Source organism: Eretmochelys imbricata, chromosome 11, assembly GCF_965152235.1.
Source record: "Eretmochelys imbricata isolate rEreImb1 chromosome 11, rEreImb1.hap1, whole genome shotgun sequence".
NCBI classification, from domain to species: domain Eukaryota; kingdom Metazoa; phylum Chordata; order Testudines; family Cheloniidae; genus Eretmochelys; species Eretmochelys imbricata.
In genome coordinates this window covers 80,200,003-80,224,549 of record NC_135582.1, presented here as the reverse complement: position 1 = coordinate 80,224,549, position 24,547 = coordinate 80,200,003, and the positions used below count along the sequence as shown (strand labels likewise).

At 53.8% G+C, this 24,547-nt stretch overlaps 1 protein-coding gene across 1 annotated transcript in view; it reads left to right on the top strand.

Annotated features, from left to right (window-relative positions):
- The window catches only part of COL18A1 (collagen type XVIII alpha 1 chain), a 96,294-nt gene that overhangs the window by 54,454 nt on the left and 17,293 nt on the right, over nt 1-24,547 (top strand). The window contains exons 12-27 of the mRNA XM_077829973.1: nt 590-643; nt 857-1,006; nt 1,650-1,712; nt 2,923-2,967; nt 7,079-7,219; nt 8,171-8,242; nt 8,773-8,799; nt 9,784-9,828; nt 16,617-16,679; nt 17,716-17,751; nt 18,292-18,381; nt 19,713-19,742; nt 19,877-19,903; nt 20,766-20,828; nt 22,347-22,421; nt 23,199-23,234. Of these exons, the coding sequence (XP_077686099.1) occupies nt 590-643; nt 857-1,006; nt 1,650-1,712; nt 2,923-2,967; nt 7,079-7,219; nt 8,171-8,242; nt 8,773-8,799; nt 9,784-9,828; nt 16,617-16,679; nt 17,716-17,751; nt 18,292-18,381; nt 19,713-19,742; nt 19,877-19,903; nt 20,766-20,828; nt 22,347-22,421; nt 23,199-23,234 (1,017 nt within the window). The remainder of the gene's footprint in view (nt 1-589; nt 644-856; nt 1,007-1,649; nt 1,713-2,922; nt 2,968-7,078; nt 7,220-8,170; nt 8,243-8,772; nt 8,800-9,783; nt 9,829-16,616; nt 16,680-17,715; nt 17,752-18,291; nt 18,382-19,712; nt 19,743-19,876; nt 19,904-20,765; nt 20,829-22,346; nt 22,422-23,198; nt 23,235-24,547) is intronic.

Sequence of the window (24,547 nt, the reverse complement as noted above, 5' to 3'; positions counted from 1 at the left end):
AGCTTTTCCTAAATGAAATTTTTGAATTGTGTTCCATGAGAGATTTTGCAATGTCAGTTCTTCACTCGGATTTGGAACCGAAAGAAAACTGGAATTTTGGAATCGGAATCTTGGATTCTGCTACGCGCTCGGCGCTGCCAGAGAAAGCAGGCCAGGCCCCGCAGACGGAGGCGGCAGCAGGGCTCAGGGCTCAACACCTTTTCCATGGGGGATATGGCCCTTACGCAGAGGCCAGCCCAAGGGCTGGGCACCTCCTCAGCCCCGCTCAGGCCTTGCTGTGAGTGGGTTCATGCAGCACCTGAGCCTCGTGCTGGGCGTCTGCCTGTGGGGCGTATCTGCCCTCTGTAGTCAGACTGCCCTGCTTTCTGTGGCTGGTGCGGATAAGAAACTGCTCTTCCCCACGTCCAGTCTGACTCCCTCGGCCGCTCCGGAGGTGCTTCCTGCTAGTTCAGCAGCGGGGGCCGAGGTCCAGCCCACGGAACCCTTCACTCCCCAGCACCACAGAAGCGGGCCGAGTCCCTGCTGGCAATGTGTGCCAGCTCCCCGGTGCCATGGGAGTCACGTCTGTGTCCGTGTGCTTCTCTTCCAGACGTTCATCGACATGGAAGGCTCTGGGTTTGGAGGCGATCTGGAAAGCTTCCGGGTGAGTGGTGAAGCGCAGGGAAGGGGGCTGCTCCAGCTGCCTCTTGAAGGCTCCGTTTGCTGAGCCCCGGTGTTGGGTGGTATTCTACAGGCTGCCATGGGGAGTGGCACCAGACGTGGCGTGCCAAGGGACACCAGTCGGCGTCTGGAGATGGTGCCGCAGGCGCGGGAGAACGTGGCCACGTGCAGCCAAACATCCTTTACTTTGTTTCAGGGCCCCCGAGGCCCACCAGGGCCCCCCGGACCTCCTGGGGTGCCCGGCCTGCCAGGAGAGCCAGGAAGATTTGGGATGAACAGCACTGAGCTGCCAGGACCCCCCGGCCTGCCAGGCAGAGCTGGCGTCCCCGGAGCCAAAGGCCTACCAGTAAGCGTGGAGGGGAGCATGTGCTGGGGATGGCGATGTGTTCCAGGGCTGCTCCTGGTGCCTGCTGGCATTAAGGGCAGTGCGCCAGCATTTCCCGTGGCAGGGCCAGAGCCAGGGCCTTTCGGCCTTGCTCTGGCTGGAGGTGCTGGAGCATGGGGGGGCACGGGTCACGCCTTCTCGTCGGAATTCGGGGTGAATGGACACCTGGTGCACACGAACAGCAGCTGTGCCCAGGCGCTGCCTTTAGCTTGGGTGGTCAGAGGATGTGGGGTGCGGGGCAATAGAGTGGATGGAGACGCCCCAGGAAACGTGTCAGCTCTAGGAGTGGGTGACGGCCTGGGGCTGGGGCGTGGCTGGAGAAGAGCCCGGCGGGGGGCGATGGCCCGTCCCGGGCTGGGGCGTGGCTGGAGAGGAGCCCGGCGCGAGGCGTGGCTGGAGAGGAGCCCGGTGTGCAGTGATTCTCATCGAAAGCTAAAGCAACTCCCGGGCGTGGGAGTCAGTGCGCAGCGTGGTGGCCGTGTACCACTGAGGGCAGCTGGGCCTTTTCCTCTGACGTGTAAAGAGTTAATGCAATAAACCAGCATGAAAATGGCAGTTCTGAAATGTTTCCTCCAACTGAGATTACCTCTCTCTAACTTTGCAGGGTCCTGCAGGTCCTCCAGGAGAAAATGGGTCTGCCGGCCAGCCTGGGCTTCGAGGAGAACGGGTACGTGTCCCCTCTTCATGGGTCCTGGGCTGGAACCACAGAGTCTTTGCAGTAACTCGCTGGCTGGGGCAGGCAAGAGCCTGGGGTAGCTCTGTCCTGCCCCAAGCCCTGCCTCGAGTCAGAACAAGCACCCTTTGCCTTGGGTACTGAAAAGTATGGGATATATCCCCACGGTGGCTGGGGGCAGGCCAGGACATGCAGTCTGTGAGCCGCCCGCAGCTGTGTGGTCTTGCTCTGCGTTTGTGCAGCGCCTAACGCACAGGGACCCAGGGCCGTGCCTGGCCTTCTAGACGCTCCGATGGTACACACCATACTGCGTCATAAGAAATCCCAGCTCAGGAGCAAGCCTGGCCCGCAGCAGGGGTCGGTGGCAAAGTGCTGGAGGGAACTTGCGTGCCCCTGGTGTGCTGAGCGAATGTAACTGGCGGACGGAGGGGGCCGGACAGGAGGCATAGCAGGAAACGCAGCTACCAGGGAGTGGAAAGTAAAGCAGCCCACACCCCACTCATATGCCCCCACTTCAGCTGGCATCTGCCCAGCACGCCCGCTGCGGATGGCAGCCTGGTAGTAGCCGCTGACTCGGGCTGACATTGGTCCCCGCAGGCTGCCTTGTCCCTGCCCACAGAGCGCAGACCTGCAGCAGGGTACCCCAGCGCATGATCACGGCTGACTGGGGACTATGGACGGGGCCTCTGCTCCCAGCGTCCCCTAGTGGACAGAGCGTGGGATGTGCGGCCGCGGCGCGGAGCCGGTGCGAGGCTGCTGTGCAAGCCTGCTGCAGTCCTTCACGGCGTGCCACACCTTCGCTGTCCTGGCTGGAGTCTGTGCACTTTGTGCTCCACGCATGCTGCGCACCGGGGAGCGAGCGCCCCCAGAAATCAGGGATCAGACCTGCGTTACCTGTGGTCGCTTTCTTGGTGGGGGAAGCTGTTCCGGTCGCTCTTGCGGCTGTCCTGCGTGCCCAGGATCGGATCTTGTGCAGGGCTATGGCAGCTCTGCTGTGGGAAGCCTACCCAGACTTGTAGCTAAGGCCGTGTGAGGTAATACTGTATCCCCAGCCCTGTGTCAAAAAGACTCCAAAGAAGTGTGTGAACAGGTTACACAGTCCCCCCAGCTGTCCTAGTGTGCCACTGGGCCGGACAGCTCTCCCCTCTGTCCTGGCCTGCAGCACTGTCTGACGATTCACTCTTCCTTCCCTTCTTGTTCCCAGGGGGACCCAGGTGACCTAGGCCTCCCCGGAGCTCCTGGACCCAAGGTACAGTAACCTCCCCTCCCCCGGAACCGTTCTCTGGCTCTGAGATTACTCTGCCCCTTGTAGTGCAGGTGACTTGGAAATCAGCACCCAGATTCCACTGGGGATCTATCTGCTCTCGTTCAATTGCAGGCTGTACCCAGCCAGGGTGGGTGGAAGGGAGAGCTCATGGCAGGCGTCACAGGCAGGCCTGTGACGTGTGGCTAAGTTCAGGAAGAGACGGGAAACGTGACCCGCAATGTGCCGCTCACACGTCTCCTGACCCTCCATGGTGCCGGGGCTCTGCCATCTTGTTGCCAGCCCTGTCACTGAATCGGTTTGTGACACTGACCAGGAAACACTCTGTGCTTCACCTTTCCCACCTGTGAAGTGAGGACCCTGCCCCCTTACAGTAAAGAGCTTTCCCATCAATGGCTGGCTGCACAGCTTCCAGCGTAGCAGCAGGTGTTACATGCTGGCCAGGAGGATACAAGGATACCTCAGATCTCAGCAAGATTGTCAGAGAGCAACGCTCTTTCCCAGCCACGGATCAGAATGGGGGAGGTCTTGGTGCAGGACACTGTCCCATGTATGTCTGCAGTTTGGCTCAGGGCTCGTCACAATCCTGACTGAGCTTACAACGTGACTCGTGGAAATACTTTTTAACTCATACGCTCAGCGCATTCAGTGCAGTCACTGATGTGGGATAAGGCCCCGATCCTGCAAACACTCGCTTGTGTAACTTTACTGTCCTCTTATGAGCAGAATTCCATGCCGCCCTGAGGCTTCGCACGGTCAGGCCTTCCCCGTACCCGCAGGGCATCCTTCTGACAGTCACTCTTCGGACGTCTGTGCTTTAAACTGAAACGGGACCTTAACTTTATCTAAACTTTAACACAATTCCATATGGCAAAAGCCATTTGCTTTATGGCTTCTCTGTCAAGCTGCTACGTCTCTGTCTAACTTCTTCTTCTTGATTTTTATTTTATTCTGAGAACTGCCACAGCCTAGAGCCACCAAGAAAGCCAAAGTGTAGTTTTCCTAATTGGGAAAGGCTATTCCTGCTGACTTTTTGATGGATGTCCCACGCAGAATGATCTCAATGTAATTTTAGAAAATTGGGAATTTTCAGTGCTGCAAAACTGGTCCTGGCGCTCAAGCACGTGGAGTTTTAATAGTAGATAGGGGGCCCCGTTAGACATAGAAATCCAGAATCAAATCCAGGGGATGATCCACATAAGAAGAGGTGTGCTGGCCAACTAGCTTACAGCAGTTGCCATTCCTGAGACAACCATTCCCACATCGACGAGCGGTGCACAGCGATACTTGAATTGGGAATGAATACAGTGGATCAGTACCTGCATTGAGGCCGATTTCAGAGTAACAGCCGTGTTAGTCTGTATTCGCAAAAAGAAAAGGAGGACTTGTGGCACGTTAGAGACTAACCAATTTATTTGAGCGTGAGCTTTTGTGAGCTACAGCTCACTTCATCGGATGCATACTTTGGAAAGTGTAGAAGATTCTGCAGGAGAGTGGGGTGGGGGGAGGTATTTTTTCATGCTTTGTGTGTATAAAAAGATCTTCTACACTTTCCACAATATGCATCCGATGAAGTGAGCAGTAGCTCACGAAAGCTTATGCTCAAATAAATTGGTTAGTCTCTAGGGTGCCACAAGTCCTCCTTTTCTTTTTGCATTTAGGCCATTTACCCTTGGCCAATTCAGTGGCTCCTTCAGTCTCCTGATTACCCACTGTGGGTCCCGTTCCCTGCATGTTCCCCTCTGCCCGCCGCTGGTGTTTTGTTCTGTCCTGCCTCTTTCCTCTGTCCCGCTCTCCAGAGCACATGTATAACTGATGTCATGTCTGGGCTGGGTGAGGGCAGCACGTGCCTGGAAGCACACATGCTCTTCCTGAGGGTCTGTGGGCACAAAACCACTCAAGCCCTTCTGGCTGAGCACCAGGGTGCGGAAGCTCTGGGCCGAGGCTGCAATTCCCCAACGCCCTGGAGCATGCGCTGTGTCCGTTGTGACTCAGTCACAGCAGCGAGACACCGAGGCTTCCCGTTAAACATGGGCCTGAGTGCTAGAAAGAATCGGGGCCTAGATCTTCAGTTCTCCAGGCCGCGTCCCCAGCTGTTCGGAGCAGGTGAGATGCATCGCTCTGCACAGGGTGGGTATGAGGCCTGGGCTCCACTCACGTGGACGCTGCTCTGGGGAGGTAGTGGGAGGGCCCAGCGTGAGCACGTGGGGCCAGCCACTGGGGGCCAGCGCCCAACTGGTGCACATTGGCATCAAGATGTGAAGTTGACAGAGCTCCATTGATTTACACCAGCCAGGGCAGGAGCTGGCTCCTGGGTTTGAGCTCGTTGCTAGGTCCCAGGTGGAATCTAGGACTGATGTAACAGAAGATAGGAATATGAACTCCTGAGCCCATTTCCCAGCAAAGGGTTGTTTTGGAAGGCCATGGGGCTGTAACATCTGCTCTTCCACCAGTGCTCATAGGAAATTATTTCTTTTCTCTTATCACTCTTCTCTCTGTCTCCACTCACTCTTTTCCCATCTAATCAGAGCAACCTGCCTCCTATCCCTTCCTACCTGCTAGAACTGCTTTCTTACTACTCTACATCCCCACCTGTGGGAGGGACCAGGTTCGAGGTAAAGGCTCCGTGCACGCGTGCCGACGGCATGGCTTAGACAGGCGCATGTGTCTCAGAGCTCTCGCTGTCAAAAATAAGAGAATCCTATGGAGGAAAGTCACTTAAATCCAGTTGCTCTCTGTTGTTCTGCATGTCAGGTTATCCATGGCAAATCTGTGCTCTTTGAGCTTGTGTTTGTACGTTGAGTCCAGTGCATGCAAACTCTGCCCAGCCATGTGGGGTGTGGTTGCCTGTCTTACGCCGGGGGCGAGTGATCACATGTTACCAATTACACTTTTTATGCTACAAAATTGATTGGAATTTTTTCCATGAGATCAGTGGAAGTGTCATGTGTTACTGAATATAAAGAGCTACTGGATTTAAAAGTCTGGTGGCAGCGTAGGAACCCAAAGTAGTTACAGACTGAGGCAAAGCAAGTCTGAGAAGCATCCATCACCTGGGTTAATTGCATGTCTGGGTTAATTGCAGGTCTCTTTCGTGTATGGTTTATAGGTACTTGTAAAGGCATTTATTCAGTGCAAGCAGGAAAGCATTTGAAATGCTGACCTTTTCTTTATTATTGTCTGAGGAGTTAATAACGTGGATAACGTAGTTCACAATTTCTGTTGAATATTGCTCCTTCCGTACAGTATTTTCATTCTGTATTGCCCAGCGTCTGCATGACCCTTAATGTTCTGATAGAGAGAGGGAAATATCATGCAAAGTCAAACTTCTGAGTGCAACGAGTGGCTCTGTCTGACCAACGAGGAAAGCATGAAGAGGGCTGGTCTAAGCCAGGGGCATGCCTCTGAGCTCCCAGGACGTACAGAATTGTACTGGGAGACACAGTGCAGGGTCTCTGCACATGTAACTTGCAGAGGGATGCTAGCCGTTCCCTTGCTTCCTTGTACGTGTGGAGAGGTACCTTGACTCAGTTCATTGGCTTTCCAGCCGGCAGGCTTTTGAGCAGCATTTCCTAAGAAAGAATTAGGTTGGTAGTTTCATGAACGCACCCTGGGGGACGTTTTCCACGCTGCAGAGAGCACTGGTCTTGCGATACGGGGGTGGGACCGGCCGTTGCTGCTCAGGAGAGGAGAATGGGTGCTGCAGGGCAGGGGAAGGGTGCCCCAGCAGAGCAGTGAGGACGCAGAACCTGCCCTCACCGTACCTGGCACTAACTACAGGGGTGAGTTTCTCACCTCCCTGAAAGGTGCGTTCACCCGGACTGTGCCTGCCTGTCTCTCATCAAACCTGCCAGTGTAGGCGGTTCTGGGACTGTCTGGGAAGTGCTGGTAACTGACATGGCTCTTGGATCGCTTGTTTTATTTGTCTGATTTGCTGCTCAGTCTTTGCTTGCGCTGTGCTTTCGGCTGGGAGGCATAGGGGGAGGGAGTGCTCCCCTCCGCTCTGGGCTGTTAGATCCCATTGCTCTGGCTGCAGCCTCAGAGCTCAGGCCGTAGCCTGTCTGCGTGACAGGGTTCCTTTTGTTCCCACTTGCAGGGCAGTAAGGGCGAGATGGGGCTGGCGGGAGCCCCAGGAGAAACCGGGCTGGCAGGCCTTCCTGGACCTATGGGACCACGAGGACCACCAGGTCCCCCAGGCCCTGCTGGACCTCCTGGGCCAGGCTACGAGGTTGGATTTGTAAGTACCAGCCATGGCTGCTAAGCAGATTGAAATCCTAACACTCCATTCCTGCCATGAGTTAGTGGGCATCCTGCACGGGGAGCACGTTGCCTTGTGCTCTGGGGGCCCCACTTGAGGTGTCCTGCAGGGAGCACGTTACCCATGTGCCCTGGGGGGGCCCACTTGAGGGGGTTCTGTGGGAAGAGCATTGCCCATGCTCTCTGCAGAGGCCCCACCTGGGACATCCCTTGGGGGCACGTTGCCCGTGTGCTCTGGGGGGCCCCACCCGGGGCATCCCATGGGGAGCACGTTGCCCGTGTGCTCTGTGCGGGCCCCACTTGGCAGATCCTGTAGGGGGCACATTGTCTGTGTGCTCTGGGGAGCCAGACTCAGGGTCCCGTGGGGAACGTGTTGTCTGCCCATTCTGGTGCCTGCATTGGATCCTCCAGTGGGACCCTAATGGGATCCCAGTTCTTGCTTGTAGGACCCCCTTTCTGGGCTGACGTGTGTGCCCAGCCCCCTCACTCTGACCGGCAACACACTAGCCAAGTGGCTTTGAGCTGGCAGGCCCTGCAGCAGTGTGGTGGGGCAGAACTCCAGTGTCCCTCCCAGTGTGTGAGGAGCCTTTCCCTCCCCACTGCTCCGGCGGGATACGGGGAGGGGAAGGGCCTGCCCCTGGGGGTTCTGGCTGTGCACCTCCCGCCTCCCGGGCGGCTGCTGTTCTGCTGTCTGAGCGCGGAGGCCTGCGTGCCGTGCCCCGGGTACCACATCCCCCCACTGCTTCGCTATGTGAAGAAAAGGCCAAGCTGACAGCTGGGCCCTGGGCTCCCGGCTGACACTGCTCCCATTCGCTGTTTGCTTGTTGTGGTTCTGCCTGGCAAAACAGCCTGGCTTCTGTGCTTCTGCCCTCGCTTCAGCCTGGGTGGTGGAGTGAGCCATGTTTGCATCTCACCGTGTTTGTTACCCTAGGGCGACATGGAAGGCTCGGGGATGCCTTTCTTTTCTACCTTTCCTGGAGAACGCGGACCCGAAGGGCTGCAGGTAAGTCCCCCTGGCTGTCAGTTAACCCTGGCTCTCCCTTCCAGAGGATTCTTCCACCCTGCCCAGGAAACGGGCATTGCACAGGATGCTAAGCAAGGAAATGACCCCCCCAGGTCCATGGACTTCATGTCTGCAGCTCGAGCCTGTAGCTGCCAACCCCCTCCCAGATCCCCAGCAGGCCGGCTCGCCAGGCAGCGCCTGCCCGGACCCCTGGCAGGCCCGCTCGCCTGGCAGCGCCTGCCCGGACCCGTGGCAGGCCAGTTTGTGAGGCAGGGAGTGTTGAGCCGGCAGGGGCAGGTGTTTGCAGAGCGCGGGAACGGGGATGCTGGGAAAAGCCATCTCCTGCTGGTGCTGGCTGGGAGTGAGCGACAGCGCCCCCAGGGGCAGCGTGTGATCCTGGGGGCTCCTCTGGTGTCCTCCTGTAGCGAAATTATTAACAAACACCAAAGTACCCAGCGGTTCAGGGGCTTCTGAGGGGACACGCGCTCATTCGCCTGATACCGTGTTGTATTTATTCACTGTTCATACAGGGGCCACCAGGAATCCCCGGACTCAAGGTCAGCAGCCATTGGGAATCTGTTTGTACCCGTCTGTCCTAGCAGACTTGGGCTGTTCAGCCCCAGCCAAGCAGTGCAGTGACACGTGTCCTCTGATGGAAGGGCCAGTCCCTGGGGCTGGTCCAGCTCCCGTCCCTGGGGAGCACTCTTCTCGGGGGAGTCCCCCTCCTGCGCAGAGTGGGGAACTTTCCCCAGCCCTCCTACGTTCTCCACTCTGGCGTGTGTTACAGACGACCCTGCCCCCTTCTCTAATAGGCATTGACCAGATCACGTGGGAACGCGGAAGTCAGCGGAGAGCCCAGCAGGAGTTAGGATATTATGCCGTTGTCTCAAAAAATCTGAGCAGTAGCCTTTCAGCATGGTCGATCTGACCAGCGCATGTCCGGTCCGTTCTGAGCGCTGACCGATTCATAGTACATATTACACAGGGTATCGCTGTGCTGCCCCACAACCAGTCTGCAAGGGAGACGCGTGGGGAGGAATCCTGGCCCTGCTGAATCAAAGGGAGTTTTGCTATTGAATTCCCTGGAGCCAGGATGTCCCCCCAGGACTTTTCCGTGATGCTCGTTATTCCTTTGCCTCCAAGCAGAATTGTTTATGCTGAGACGGCACCTCTTCCAGCGAGGAGCTGTTTTTGTGCAGGGACAAACTCCACCCCATCCCCAGAAGTGCTCTGAAAGCCTGGCAGAGGTTCCCAGAGGCACAAAGGGCAGGTAGGGACCTGGCTCCTGCTGAGTCATTGGAAATTAGCCATCTGACTGCCCTTTGTGCCTTGAGAAATCATTGCCTTGGAAGGAAGGACAGTGTTGGTGAGCCATAGCATGGATAAAGGGAGCTTGGCTGTCAGCCCCTTGGCCCCCTCACATGCCAGATCCATGGGGTGGTCTGTGCAACCTCTGAAACGTGCATTTCCAGCACACATTTCCCATGTTACATGCAGGAGAGCTCCTCCTCCTTACTGATTGACTGTTCTTTACCTTCCAGGGGGACACTGGCAGCCCTGGGCTGCCTGGCTTGCCAGGACAAAAGGTAGGATCACTTCATAGAGCTGCAGAAAATCTTCCACCCTGTCTTATGAGTTCTAGCTGGAGGGATGGTGGCTCCACTCCTGCCCCGCCCAGTCCATGAGGAGACCAGGAGCCAATGCAAGCGTTGGGCAGTACCGTGTTTTAGTGTCCAGACCGTGGGGGTGGGGATGGTTTTTTTGTGTGGATTCTGAATGTCAAGACCCTGAGTTCAGAGAACGTGCCTGCTGACCCCTTGTCACTGTTGGGCATTTTGAAAAGTGAGCCCTTGATAGCATGCCCCTCCTGACTGACAAGCCAGGTGACACATGAAACCACTTCTGTTGGATTTCAGTGATTTGTAATGATAACTTCAGAGGAATACCTTGCTATGGAGCAGGGTTAGCGCTGAGGTACATATGTGATGTCTGCATTAGCAGCATACCTTGCTGGTACGTCTCTCCCCCTCGCCCGCCCCGAACTGAGACGTGATGGTGTACGTAAACGTAGAGAGAGGAGACAGGCTGCTGCATCTGGAAACGGTGACACTGATGCTGCCTTACTTCCTGGCAGCTGGGCGTGCCCGCTCTGCCCGGAGCTGGGCGTGCTGCAGAGCGCTGCGATTCTGCTGTTCGGGAGCACCCGCGTTGGCGCCTGCTGATCCATAGATCTCAGTGTTACTCGAGGCCACAGGCTCAGTTTGGTGGCGAAGGTGCTCGGCCAGGTTTATTGTTAGCAAAGCATGGTCCTAGCGCCCTGTCCAGTGGGTCACAGGGACACTAACACATGTCTGCCCGAGACTATCTCTTGAGAATGCGGGATGTTCTTGTACCGTGCTCTCTGGTCAGGAAGGTGCATGCTTGGCGAGCTAATACCTGGTGTGTTACTGTTCTGCTTAGACCAGACTTTCTTTGGTTCATATTGTTAACCATGCCTAGGGCTTCAGCAAGGCCTAACACGGAAAGGGTTATAGGACCTGCGACCCATGGAATCCGTGCCAGATAGCGTCTTAGAGCGGTTCACAAAGGATGAGGATGTCTTGCACCATGTTCCAGGAATAGGATACATACATTGAAACCACCTTCACAAGGTATAGCTGCAGCCATGGTGACACAGAATCACTGGACTGGAAGGGCCCGTGAGAGGTCGTCTAGTCCAGTCCCCTAGACTCGTGGCAGGACTAAGTGTTATCTAGACCATCCCTGACAGGTGTTTGTCTAACCTGCTCTTATCAATCTCCAATGATGGAGATTCCACAACATCCCTAGGCAATTTATTCCGGTGTTTAACCACCATGACAATTAGGAAGTTTTCCTATTGGCCAGCCTAAACCGCCCTTGCTGCAATTTAAGCCCATTGCTTCTTGTCCTATCCTCAGAGGTTAAGAAGAACAATTCTTCTCCCTCCTCCTTGTAACAACCTTGTATGTACTTGAAAATGTTATCATGTCCCCACTCAGTCTTCTCTTTTTCCAGGCGAAACAAACCCCATTTTTTCAATCTTCCCTCATGGGTCATGTTTTCTAGACCTTTAATCATTTTTGTTGTTCTTCTCTGGACTTTCTCCAGTTTGTCCACATCTTTCCTGAAATGTGGCGCCCAGAACTGGACACTCCAGTCCAATACTCCAGTTGAGGCCTAATCAGCACGGAGTAGAGCCGAAGAATTACTTCTCATGTCTTGCTTACAACAATCCTGCTAATACATCCTAGAATGATGTTCACTTTTTTTGCAACAGTTGTTACACTGTTAACTCATATTTAAGTTGTGGTCCACTATCACCCCCAGATCCCTTTCCGCGGGTACTCCTTCCTTTTTGTATGTGTGCAACTGATTGTTCCTTCTTAAATGGAGTACTTTGCATTTGTCCTTACTAAATTTCATCCTATTTACTTCAGGCCATTTCTCCAGTTTGTCCAGATCATTTTGAATTGTAATCTTATCCTCCAAAGCACTTGCAACCCCTCCCAGCTTAGTATCATCCGCAAACTTTATATGTGTACTCTCTATGCCATTATCTAAATCATTGATGAAGATATTAAATTGATCCATGTGGGAGCCCACTCATTATGCCCTTCCAGGATGACTGTGACCCACTGATAACTACTCTCTGGGAACGGTTTTCCAGCCAGTTATGCACCCACCTTATAGTAGCTCCATCCAGGTTGCATTTCCCTAGTTTGTTTATGAGAAGGTCATGCCAGACAGTATCAAAAGCTTTACTAAAGTCAAGATATACCATGTCTACAGCTTCCTCCCGCATCCACAAGGCTTGTTAGCCCGTCAAAGAAAGCTGTCAGGTTAGTTTGACACAATTTGTTCTTGACAAATTCATGCTGACTGTTACTTATCACCTTATTATCTTCTAGATGTTTGCAAATTGATTGATTAATTATTTGTTCCATTATCTTTCTGGGTACAGAAATTAAGCTGACCGGTCTGTAATTCCCTGGGTTGTCCTTATTTCCATTTTTATAGATGGGCACTAGATTTGCGCTTTTCCAGTCTTCTGGAATCTCTCCCATCTTCCATAACTTTTTTCAAAGATAATCGCTAATGGCTCCGATATCTCCTCAGTGAGCTCCTTGAGTATTCTAGGATGTATTTCATCAGGCCCTGTTGTCTTGAAGACAACTAATTTATCTAAGTAATTTTTAACTTGTTCTTTTCCTATTTTAGCCTCTAGCCTACCTCATTTTCACTATGTTAGATGTCCAGTCACCACCATCCTTCTTGTGAAAACCGAAACAAAGAAGTCATTAAGCACCTCTGCCATTTCCACATTTTCTGTTCTTATTTCCCCTGCGCACGCCCCCCTACCCCCCCGGCAATTGAGTAACGGGCCTACCCTGTCCTTGGTCTTCCTCTTGCTTCTAATGTATTTGTAGAATGTTTTCTTGTTACCCTTTGTGTCTCTAGCTAGTTTGATCTCGTTTTGTGCCTTGGCCTTTCTAATTTTGTTCCTACATACTTGTGTTGTTCGTTTATATTCATCCTTTATAATTTGACCTAATTTCCACTTTTTGTAGGATTCTTTTTTGATTTTTAGATCATTGAAGATCTCCTGGTAAAGCCAGGGTGGTCTCTTGCCATACAGCCTACCTTTCCTACGCAGTGGGCTAGTTTGCTCTTGTTCCCTAGTAAAGTCTCTTTGAGAAACTGCCAACTGTCTTCAATTGTTTTTCCCCTTAGACTGACTTCCCATGGGATCTTACCTACCAGCTCCCTGAGTTTGCTAAAGTCTGCCTTCTTGAAATCCACTGTCTTTATTTTGCTGTTCTCCTTCCTACCATTCCTTAGAATCATGAATTCTATCATTTCACCCAAGCTGCCTTCCACTTTCAAATTCTCAACCAGTTCCTCCCTATTTGTCAAAATCAAATCTAGAACAGCCTCTCCCCTTGTAGCTTTCTCCACCTTCTGAAATAAAAAATAGTCTCCTATACATTCCAAGAACTTGTTGGATAATCTGGGCCCTGCTGTGTTATTTTCCCAACAGATGTCTAAGTACTTGAAGTCCCTCATCACCACCAAGTCTTGGGCTTTGGCTGATTGTGTTAGTTGTTTAAAAAAAGCCTCACCCACCTCTTCTTCCTGTATAACACCAAGTAACTGACTGCAGATGGGAGCTGGTGCTCAGGTAGGCTGCAGTCTCTCTGAGGGGAGAGAGTTGGAGGCTGGCAAACCCAGAGAGTGGGGAAGCCAGATAGGTAGGAAGAAGCCCAGAGAAACAGCAGCAAGGCATAGGACTGTACCCGGACTATGGCTGCTTGTTACAGGGTTCCTGGACTAGAACCCAGTGTAGAGGGTGGGCCTGGGTTCCCCAACCAGTCACTGGGGAGTGGCCAGGATATGGGAGACACCAGCCAGACAGTGGGTCTGAAAAGACTTTGAATTCCCCGGCAGGGGAGGACCTTAGTGGCTTGGCCAGAGGCCAAGCCACGAAGAGAAGACTGCTGATCCTGGAGTGAGCAGGGCCACGGAGTGAGACAAGGTGGGGGAAGACACCACTGGAGGGAGAGCGCAAGACTGGCGGAGCTAATTCCCAGGACAGCCAGCAGGAGACGCCACAAACAATGAGTGAACACATGCTGTTCACCAAATGCCAGAATTTGAACGTAGCTGGCCCAGGTGGTTGTATGGCACAATGTCAAGGGTAGTGGAGACTGGCAGTGACCAAAAAAAGCATGTATGGGTTGGTATTGGACACTAGCCTTATCTATTCAAAAGTGATTGGCCTACAAGCAAGTTCATGAGAGGTTGACATCAAGAATATTTTATCCCAGGAGTTGCTCCTCTACCAAGCCTCAGGAAGCAGCTGCAGACTGAGGTGTCAACTAGACATACTTCACAAGAAATCACCTGCTCGGTCACTGGCTGTTCCGCAGTTCTTTGGATAGTTCACTGGCCAGCAGGTGGTATCATCAAGGACTTTATGACCAGTTTCAAAGTCCGCCTTGAGCACAAGCTAGCGGCAGGTAATGTGTATCTTGTCTTTGGCAGGTTCCAAGAATTCAGCACAGAGAGGGTCGTAAGATCTAGCAGAGCTACAGAAACAAACGGAAGTGCATCTGTTGAATATAAGCACACAGCTACCTCCTGCAACAAGGTGGTACGCACCTCTTGTGAGCACCCCCTGCCTGGGTGTGCATCTGCACCTCCCTCAGTCTGTGGTGACCTCTGTTGCTGGTTTCTCAGGCGGTTTCAGTGACTCAGCCCTCCAGCCAAGTCTCTCACACAGTCTGTGGCCTTTCAACAAAACAAAACCCCTTTAATTAATCACTGTGCTGCTAGGTTCCCTGGCCCACTCCCCCACTCCAGCACCTTCACAAATGCTTCACCCTTACTGTAGGGCCAAAGTCCTTTTCTCAGTCCCAGCAGCCAGTGAGGACCTCTCTCTTACTCCCCTGGTCCCTGCCAGCATCTGATCTGTCTGTGGTGCTGCTCCTTTAGCCAGCCCGGAACACAGTCCTCACTCCTCCAACTCCAGGCAGCAACTGTCTGACTCTCACTCTACAGCGCCTTCTAAATGGGTCTGCAACCCTCTGATTTGCTGCTCCCTGCACAGTCTCTCTAGGCCGCTTGGAGGGCTTCTTTGCTGCTCTTTTTCTATGGCGGATGTGATAGAACCCTGTGGCTTATGCTCAAATAAATTTGTTAGTGTCTAAGGTGCCACAAGTTCTCCTTTTCTTTCAGCACACTCTGTCACACCTCCACAGAAAATTGTCTTGATGGTTACTGAAAATAAGACGCAGTTGATTGATAAGATTTGTATAGAACTCATTCAAGACAAGAAGTTTAACGACTCATACTAAAGCACAAGCTAATCGTCACAGGCAGAGATGGCAGCCCGATTGAAATAAACCAGGGAGGTGTGGTGATCAACCGAGAAGATATGGCCATCTCTTATAAGGAGGCCGACAGCATCCTTGTACAACAAATGGTGATGGTCACGAAAGAGGAACTGGTGGGAATATCCGTGTTATCAGACGACACTGACGTATTTGTCTCGCTCCTGCACCGTTACTGCAAACAGGGTGCAATATCTTTAGTGAGCATGGAACCCCCTCAATCCAAGGGAGAGCTGGACTAGACATCCATGCTACTGCTAATTAGGAACAGGCTCACCTTGTACCAGGGCTGTTAGCTCCCCATGCACTCAGGCTGTGATACAGTAGCTAACTAGTATGGCCTTGGCAAAGGCACTGTGTTGAAGATTCTGTGTGCTGGATGCTCCCTCTCTCTGCGGGGTGACATCAGTGCAGCAGAGCCTGGTGTCATCGAACAGGCAACCAAATTCATGGCTGCCTGCCGCAGGTACTCAAATTGTGCCACCACGTCGGACACAGGGCAGAAATCGGGCAGCAAGAATTGGCAAAGGTACCACCAGAGCTCAGCTCCTTACCCTCAGTAACCGAAGCATGTAAAGAAAATGGAAAATGAGCACCTCTCCATGCGTGTGTGGGTAAAAGTGTTTGGAATCCATTAGGGATGGATCCGCCCTGACAAGTCTCTCCTTCCAAAAACCGTAGCAGACAGTGCCGTGCTTGCTCTCCGGATATTTTGAAGTTAAACAAGCGCTCTTGTGAGAGTGATGCACTTTGTAAATCTATGAGATGCGTATGCAACCGCGCCAAACTGCCATGGAGCAAGTTCTGTGCAAGGCAGGGAGGTCTGGTGTGTAGCAATGACCTGACAAAATCAGCTTTAGCTTTGGGAGATGACAAGCAATGACATCGTGGGGCACTCAGCTGTGGTCTGAATGAGGGAGATCACTAATCATTTAGAATGATTCCAATGTTAAGAATTTGTTTCAAAATATTCTTCTTTTTGAATATATTTATAATGCGCTGAATATTTTTCACATTAAAAGCGTGGTCGGTATATCTAATGAAAATCAAGGGCTGCCCCGACTCCCCTCCTCCTGTACGCCTGTGATTCAAATACATAGGTACTGATGGCTGTAGCAAGTGTTAAATACATGCATTTCGTAGATTAGAACTTAATTTTGTATGCAGCAGATCACACGCACTCTTACTGGTTCTGGGTGGACGGGGTGGTGAGATGGAATGACAGGTTGATATTTCAAAATGCTCAACAGTGTCATCACGCAGATTTGTAAAGTGTGTGGTTTTGTGACACAGAATCCACCCAAAACCCTTGTGTGGTCGCTTAGGGGGTCTGCCTAGAGCTGGGTGGGGCCCTGTGGCAGCCAGACTCTGGACTGTTGGAATGCGAGTCACACCCCCAAAGACCAAGGCTCTCAGTGCCAAAAGCAAAGTCTCAATGTGCTATGGTTGTCTGTGTGTTCCAGGGGGATCACGGGGCTCCAGGTGTGGATGGGCGCCCAGGGCTGGAAGGTTTCCCAGGACCTCAGGTGAGTGTTGGGATTCCAGCTCCCTGACCCACCCTAACTGCTCTTTGTGGACTCTGGAGTCTCTGTTATTCTCAGAGCCCCTGCCCAGGTGTTTGCAGTGGGGCGATTTCAGCATGCGCTGGTTGCGGATGCAGGGCCTGGATTGTTCTCACTGCCATGTACCGTTCAAGTGACACATACCAATGTTCTGCTCCCCAGCGGCAAATGTCAGGTGTCCCTTGCCCTGTCACTGAAGTCCTCGCTGCAGACCGATGAAATGCATCTGAGTCGCTCTCCGTCGGCTGAGCAGACCTGCCTGGGCTGTTCACAGCCCGTCCCTGGCCATCGCTTCCCACCCCTGCCCGGTTCCCATCTCTTCCACACGCTGTCCCTGCCCACACCCCCAGCACTCCAGAGGGTCCCATTCTGCTCTGTGTTTGGCCAGGTTTCCGATTCCTTTTGGTGTCCTGCCCTGTCCCAGGTGCAGAGACTGCACTGGCGTATAAACTCCATTAGCAGATAGATCCTGGGGCGCATCTGCTGTTCTCCTGGGGACAGGACGGGCCATGCCAAGAGGCATGGGCGTTCTCATCAGCAGAGCTGCAACTCCCGCTAGCCCCAAGGAGGACTCTTTCACCCCATTTGGTTACCTCGTCAGGCTCAGCTCCTCCGTTCCCGGTTCATTCGTGCGACTCGCCTGTGTGATGGCGCCGTTCCCGCCAGGGCTGTCCCTTGCCGCACGGTCGCTAATGGGGACAGCCTGGTAGCCACAGGAGACGTCCCGGGACATTTGAGCCTGTTCTGTCTCTTTGCTCTCTCTGGACCAGCTCCCCTGCTGTTCCCGTGACGGCGGAGGCAGGACTAGTTTGTCTCTAAAGTGAGCGCTAGACCCTCGTAGGTACCAGAGCCTGCCCCTTCTGCCAGGCTGGCACTTTGCCACTTGATGCCTGGAGTGTGGATTCAGAGGCCACCCTAGCAATGTGAAGATTGTGTGTTGTGTTGTGTCTCTCTCCTGGGCCCGGAGGTGAACAGCTCTCACCCCCGCTTCTCGTTGCAGGGACCCAAAGGTGACAAGGGCATCCAGGGGGCTAAGGTGAGTACTGTGCTGGGTGCTGGGGCACGCTGCTGTTCTCTGGGGAGCACACGGCGCGATCTCCCCCAGCCCCTTGAGCTCTGCTTTGGCTCGGGGGTGGCGTCTGTGTGCGTATTTTGGTCCCTTGTTGATTCTGAACAGTGTCTCATCCCTGCTTGGCTGGCTCCCTTCCCTCCATGCCGGCCCAGCCCAGCTTCTGGCCCACCAGCCTCTGGGCTGCTCTGATCGCGAAGCTCTGTCTCCACCCCCAGCTGCTCAGGGCGGCGGGGGGAGGCTAGGATTGGGAACCCAGCCTCATCGGGCTGGAAGGGGTGCAGTTTGGGATCGGGGGCCTGGCGAGGTGGGGGGCGCCGTCTGGGTTTATGGGCCTAGCACCATGGGGGAAAGGTGGGGGAGGCACAGTCTGGGCTCGGGGGCTGCGCCAACGGTTGTAAGGGGGGGGTAGGCTTGTGGGGAGGGCCCTGCAGTTGCGAGAGGGGGCCGTGTGGGCTGAGGTTGGGTGCAGTAGGAAGGAAGCCTGCACTGAATTGTCTTTCTCAGGGTGAACGAGGCCAAGATGGAGTGGGCTCCCCAGGCCCCCCTGGGCTCCCTGGACCCCCGGGGCAGGTCATCTATGCGTCGGGTGAAGAGGTAAGGACGCGTCTCCCCTGCGGCCTGCACCCCTGTCTCTGGGCCCCCTCTGCCCAGGCTGTTCCCTCTCTGCCCACACTCTGGCAGCAGTCACAACCGGCTGCTGTGTGCCAGTTCCCTCAGGCTTAGCACCCGGCTGAGCAGCACCTTGTGCCCGCCGGGCACTGGTGAGTTACTATGGGCTGGTGCTGACCCCCAGCTGGGGCCCCAGCATCCCACGGCTCATGCAGCTTGGAGCCGGGCTGCGTTTGAGTGCACGTCAGCAGGTGTGTCACTGTTGGCGGGACTGCTCCGGGCTGTGGAGCTGCTCCCTGGGGAGAGGCACCTGTTTAACTCGGAGTAAAAGCCCCGAAACTGAGAGCGCTCCCACACGCTGATACCCCTGTGAGTTCAGAGAGGCAACGTGTGGGCCAGCCCTGCAAGTGGCAATGCCCTGCTGCACCTCGTGCCTGGGCAGGGCTCCAGGCAGGGGCCGGTTGCTGCCTGTCCTCCTCCAGTTGCAGGATCGAGACCCGTGCGAGTGGAGGCCGTTGCCATTTTGCATACTCAGCTGTGTGAACGTTAGCACTGTTCAGAGGGCCAGGTGGGAGGGCAGGGAGCTCCAGCAGGGGCTGGCAGAGGAAAGAAGAGAGGGGAGGGTTTAGGCAAAGGGAAGTCAGAGCTGGCTGGAGCTGAAACGCAGACAAATGGGAGCTAGACCAGGCCAGTGCTATAACTAAAAGTACACCGCAGGAAATCCAGCCCAGCCCAGCGCCACCCATGTGCACCCTGAACACGACGACAGGACGCGCGTGTGCCCCTGGACGTGTGAATGAGTGATTAAAGACATGGGCTAGAACAAACTGATGGGACGGTTAAACAGAAGCTAAACTGAGTAAATGGGCAGAGGTCTGTCTTAGGCTATGTTCCTAACGGCTCAGACAGCTTGCTTGGTTATCTCTAACTGTTTTAAATGGTGAGATCTTCAGCACAGGGCCTGTGGCTCCAGGCCCTGACACAATGGCTGCATGCAGCAGAGAGGATAAAAGCATGTCAGTGGGAGAGGGAATAGGTGGCACTAAGTGGAAAGGACCAAACCCATAGAACCCATCGGCATGGCCTTCCGAGTTCAGCGGGGGCATTTCACGCTGGGAGAGGGCACATCGCCCTTAGCAAGCAGAGCAGTGGACCTGAGCCAAAGCCGGCTGAAGTTAGTGCAAAGTCTCCTGTTGACCCCAGGGGGCTTTGGGTCAGCCCCTCCCTTGGCGGAAAGTCAGTTCTGGGCATCGCTGAGGTAGGCAGGAGGAAGATAGCGGGGGTCCGTGGTCTAATATGTATCTTTTCCTTTTCAGAAAGCATTAGCTGGTTTACCAGGCCCTGAGGTACGTAGTCCTGAGCATCCCCCTGCCATTTGCCCCGCCAGCAGCCCCAGCAGTCCCCTTTGTGCACCAACGGTTTTACACTTCTCCCAGTGCCTGAGGAGAGAGAGTTTACAGGTGTCTGTTTCTTTCCTCAGGGCAGACAAGGCCAAGCTGGCTTCCCGGTGAGTAGCTTTTTGGTTTTACTGACAGAGCCCTGAGAATGGGAAAGTTACCTGGGCCCCGTGCTGAGGAACCCATGTCCCCAGTGGGAGCCCGAACCATCCCCCCAGATCCAGACACCCACCAATCCGGGGTGTTCACAGCCTGGACCTGGAGCTAAATGTTGAGTTTCTCTCTGAGCCAGATCCCCAGCTGATGTAAATCCCCCGTGTAGCCCCATTGGAGTCAAAGCCGGCGTACACTAGCTGGGAATCTGGCCTCTTCCCTGTTCCTAACATGGCACCCACGAGACACCGACTCTGTCAGATGGTGGGTCGGGGCGTTTGTGGAGGCCTGCTTGTGACTGGGCCAGAGCTGAGGTTCATTTCGATTCCCGTCACTTTCAAGAGCTTTAAGGGTTTACACGGCTGAGTAACGTTGTCTGTGGAGACGCGCTCGCTACACAGGCTGTGCGAGACACGCTGGGGCCACACGGTACATTTGCCTGCAGTAATACATTGCAGACGTTTGTTTGGGTGTTTTTGGCCAAATACATTAAGTGCAAACTCCTGCCTGCCAAAGCAACCAGGCTGCTTGTGAAGCAAGCTGCAAACATCTTCTGTGGGCCTGAGCTTTCTAACCCCTGGGAAGGCGTCTCCCTGCCTGCCCCACCTTGGAAGAAGTCATAGGTGCTGGAACTAGGGGTAATGGCTTGAAGTGGACTCCATCATATCCAGGGTTTACAGTTTGGTTCAATGGCTCTCAGCACCCCCACTGTACAGATTGTTCCAGCCCCCCTGGGGAAGCCCACAGTACTGGAAGTAAAGGAGTGTCCTGCATCACTACACTGTCTTCATGGCTGTTCCTCCCTGCTTCCGTTTGCAGGGCCCAGTGGGATCTAAAGGAGACTCAGGAGAGCCAGGTTTCCCAGGCACTCCAGGACCAAAGGTAGGCTGGCCTGTCTGCTTGTCTCTGTCCCTAGTGCTCACTGGGTGACTTTGATTTGTGGCGATGTGATGTTCCTTGTGTCTACAAAGTTCCTGCTCTCTGACTCCCAGCCCCACCGATGGGTACTCACCGGCTCCCAGTTCATAGTGGAAGGGACCAGACACAATCCTGTCACAGCACTGGCCTTGGACTCCTTGGGGCATGGAAATTCATATTGGGTCAGGTGCCTGAGCTACCATGCTGGCGGCCGTCGCTCTGTGAGGCGTCACCAGATCCCAGGAGAGTAATAGGAGAACAGCTGTGCTCCTTCCAGCAGCAGGGTCCCAGTGAACGCAGCGGAATGACAGAAATGCCGGGTGTAAAATCACCTACTGGCTTATCCCATCCCTCCATCCCCACTGCTGCTGCAGGACTGCTCCCTGCTGCCTTTCGTTGAGTCTTGTTCTGAATGTCTCCAGTCATGGGGTTTTCATGATGCCGCGAGGAGCCCCAGCTTGGCTCAGGGAGCTCTTGCATCTGTCCCCTGATGCTCACAATGGAGCTGAGCAAACTGAGCTGTGCGGTGCTGGGATGCAGAGACGGGAATCTCGCGTAGGAGGAGAGAGGTTATTTTACCCCTGTATTTACCCCTGCCACCGCTGCTTCCATCCTGTGTCCAGGTCTGGTGCCCACAATTCAGGAAGGATGATGATGAATTGGAGAGGGGTCAGAGAAGAGCCACGAGAATGATTAAAAGATTAGTGATAGACTCACGGAGCTCAACCTCTTTAACTTAGAGAAGGTTAAGGGGTGACTTGATTACCTGGGTGACAAAACATGGGGAACAAATATTTAATAATCTAGCCAAGAAAGGTCTAACAGGATCCAATGGCTGGAAGTTGAGGCTAGAAAAATTGAAACGGGAAATGAGGTGGACATTTTTAACCATTAGGACATTGAACCATTGGAACAGCTTACCAACAGTCATGGATTCTCCATCACTGGCACTTCTTAAATTCAGATTGGATGTTTGTCTATAAACTCTGCTCTAGGGATTATTGTGGCGCAGGTCTCTGGCCTGTGCTGTGCAGGAGCTCAGACTGGATGATGACCGTGGTTTCTTCTGACCTTAGAATCTATGAGTAATTTGTGCCATTATTTTTCATTAGCCCCAGTTTTTAGCAATGACACTTTACTACAGTAAACTGTGGTCTCCCACACTGGGAGCCCAGAGAGATGGTGGAGAAGCAAAGGAAAGGGACAAAAGTCCCCCTCCGTTTGTCAGCCATACCTCTCTTAGGTCACAGTCTGCTCTTGGGACGGGCAGCAGAGCACTGCCCCACCCAGGGTGAGTTCACCGCTGGAGCGTAGCCCTCTGTGATGCTCATGGGCTTGTATTTAACTGTTAGAGAAACTCTGAGAGCAGCTCTCCTTTGCCACCTGGGCAGCCGCAGAGAGCCGTGGGAAGGCAGCTGTTGTTTGGGCAGGGGCTGGGTTGTCTCTCTTCTGACTCCTGCTTGTTTTATCTCCTGCTGGAAGGGTGAGAAAGGAGAGCCTGGAGCGATCATCAGCCCAGATGGGACGGGCATCTCGGCCGGCACGAAAGGAGACAAGGTCACGCACGGACTCGGGCTCTCACCTGGCCTGCTTTGGGTGCTCCCCCAGCGTTGGGCGCTCCAGGGCAGGGTGGAGTGCCACGCCCTGGGAAGTCAGGGGTGGCCAGCCCCAGGGCAGGGGCTAGTTTCACATGAAGGTTTCTCTGCCTCTGGGGGGCAGTGGCTACACTGAGCAGCCGGGGGATGCAGTGAGGACTCACACCCAGTCCCCATGCCAGCCTGGGGAATTGGGGCTGCAGCTGCCCATGACTCACTGCACTGTAACTGCCAACAACCACTGGCCTACATTGCTCTGTCCCTGCACCCATCTCCTTCAGCTCAACCCCCCCCACCTCCTTCCGATGCTTAGCCAGGGCACTGAGCCGTCCCTGCCCTTTGGCCCCCCCACAGCTGCCAGGGCCGATCCTGCCGAGGGAGGTCAGCTCACTGCAGGAGCGAGGAGAGTTTGAGGCTGGCTCATGGTTAGAGAGGTTGCAGGGCAGTCGGGTGTGTTGTCGACAACGCGGACGCAATTCCCCAAATGTCCCAGGGCCCCTGTATCTGTCGGCGGTGCGTGAGCACTTTCAGCAGCTGTGCTCAGGGTGGGCGGTGCTGGGGGCTACAGGGGAGGCACAGCCTGCTGCATCCTCCTTCCCACTGCTCGGGGGGGCCGCAGCACCCCTAGTTGGGGAGGTGACATCAGCATGGGGGTGATGGAGAAATAGCCCCAGGAAGAGGCTGTGGGTGGCCACATGTGCATCATAATGCTAATTCTTTTCCTGTTCTTTGCACACAGGGTGAGCAGGGGCTCGTGGGACCCATGGGCCCAGCGGTAAGTTAGCACCTACATCTTCCTAGCATTCTGTCAGTAAGGGATGGCTTTTCACGCTCGTCGTGTGCCAGGTGCTCACTACAACTGGGGGTCACGCAAACAGATTGTGTGTTCAGGGGATGGTCTTCATACTCGGGAGCAGCCTCCTTTTGTCTTGCTCAGAACTGGTTTGAGACGTACTGAAGTTGGATCTGCGACAGAAACACCAGCCCAAGTGGGTGGTGCTCAGAGCGAGTGTTCATTAGCAAGCCCCACACGGGGCCGTCGGCCAAAGGAATCAAGGGTTTGGCAAACCCCAGAGCTTGCTCTGGAGCCCTTCTGACTCTATAGCCAGGGTCAAATTGCTAGGAGCAAGCGTGTGGCCTCCAACCCCGGGTGTCTGTGAATCGGTGCTGAGCAATGCCCACAACTCACGTGCACTATCTGAGCTGCAGGACAGGCCCAGCCGTTAAGGACAGGGGAGCTAGAGGCAAAAAGGCCTCCTTTTAAAATGTGGAAGTCAGATCCTAGTGAGGAAAATAGAAAAGAGCATAAACTCTGTACGTCCGGTGTAAAAGGATAATATGGCAGACCAAGAAAGAATTTGAAGAGCAACTAGCTAAGAACACAAAAACTAACAGCAACAAAATTTTAAGTGCATCAGAAACCGGAGGCCTGCCAGATAGGCAGTGAGGCCACTAGGTGATGGAGAGACTAAAGGAGCGCTCAAGGAAGACAAAGCTATTTGGAGAAACGAAATAAATTATTTGCATGCATTTTCACCCTACAGGATGTGAGGGAGATTCCCACACCTGAGCCATTCCTTTTTGGTGACACATCTGAGGAACTGTCCCAGATTGAGGTGTCATTAGAGGAAGTTTTGGAACAAATTGATAAACTGAACTGTAATAAGTCACCAGGACCAGATGGGATTCACCCAAGAGTCCTGAAGGAACTCAAATGTGAAATTGCAGGACTACTACCTGTAGTCTGTAACCTATCATTTAAATCAGCTTCTGTACCAGATGACTGGAGGATAGCTAATGTGAATTTTTAAAACGAGCTCCAGAGCTGATTGCAGCAATTACAGGTCGGTAAGCCTGACTTCAGTACCGGGCAAATTGGTTGAAACTATAGTAGAGAACAAGATTGTCAGACACATGGATGAACATAATTTGTTGAGGAAGCGTCAACATGGTGTTTGTAAAAGGAAATCATTCCTCACCCATCTACTAGAATTCTTTGAGGGGGTCAACAAGCATGTGGACAAGGGTGATCCAGGGGATATAGTGTACTTAGATTTTCAGAAAGCCGTTGACAAGGTCCCTCACCAA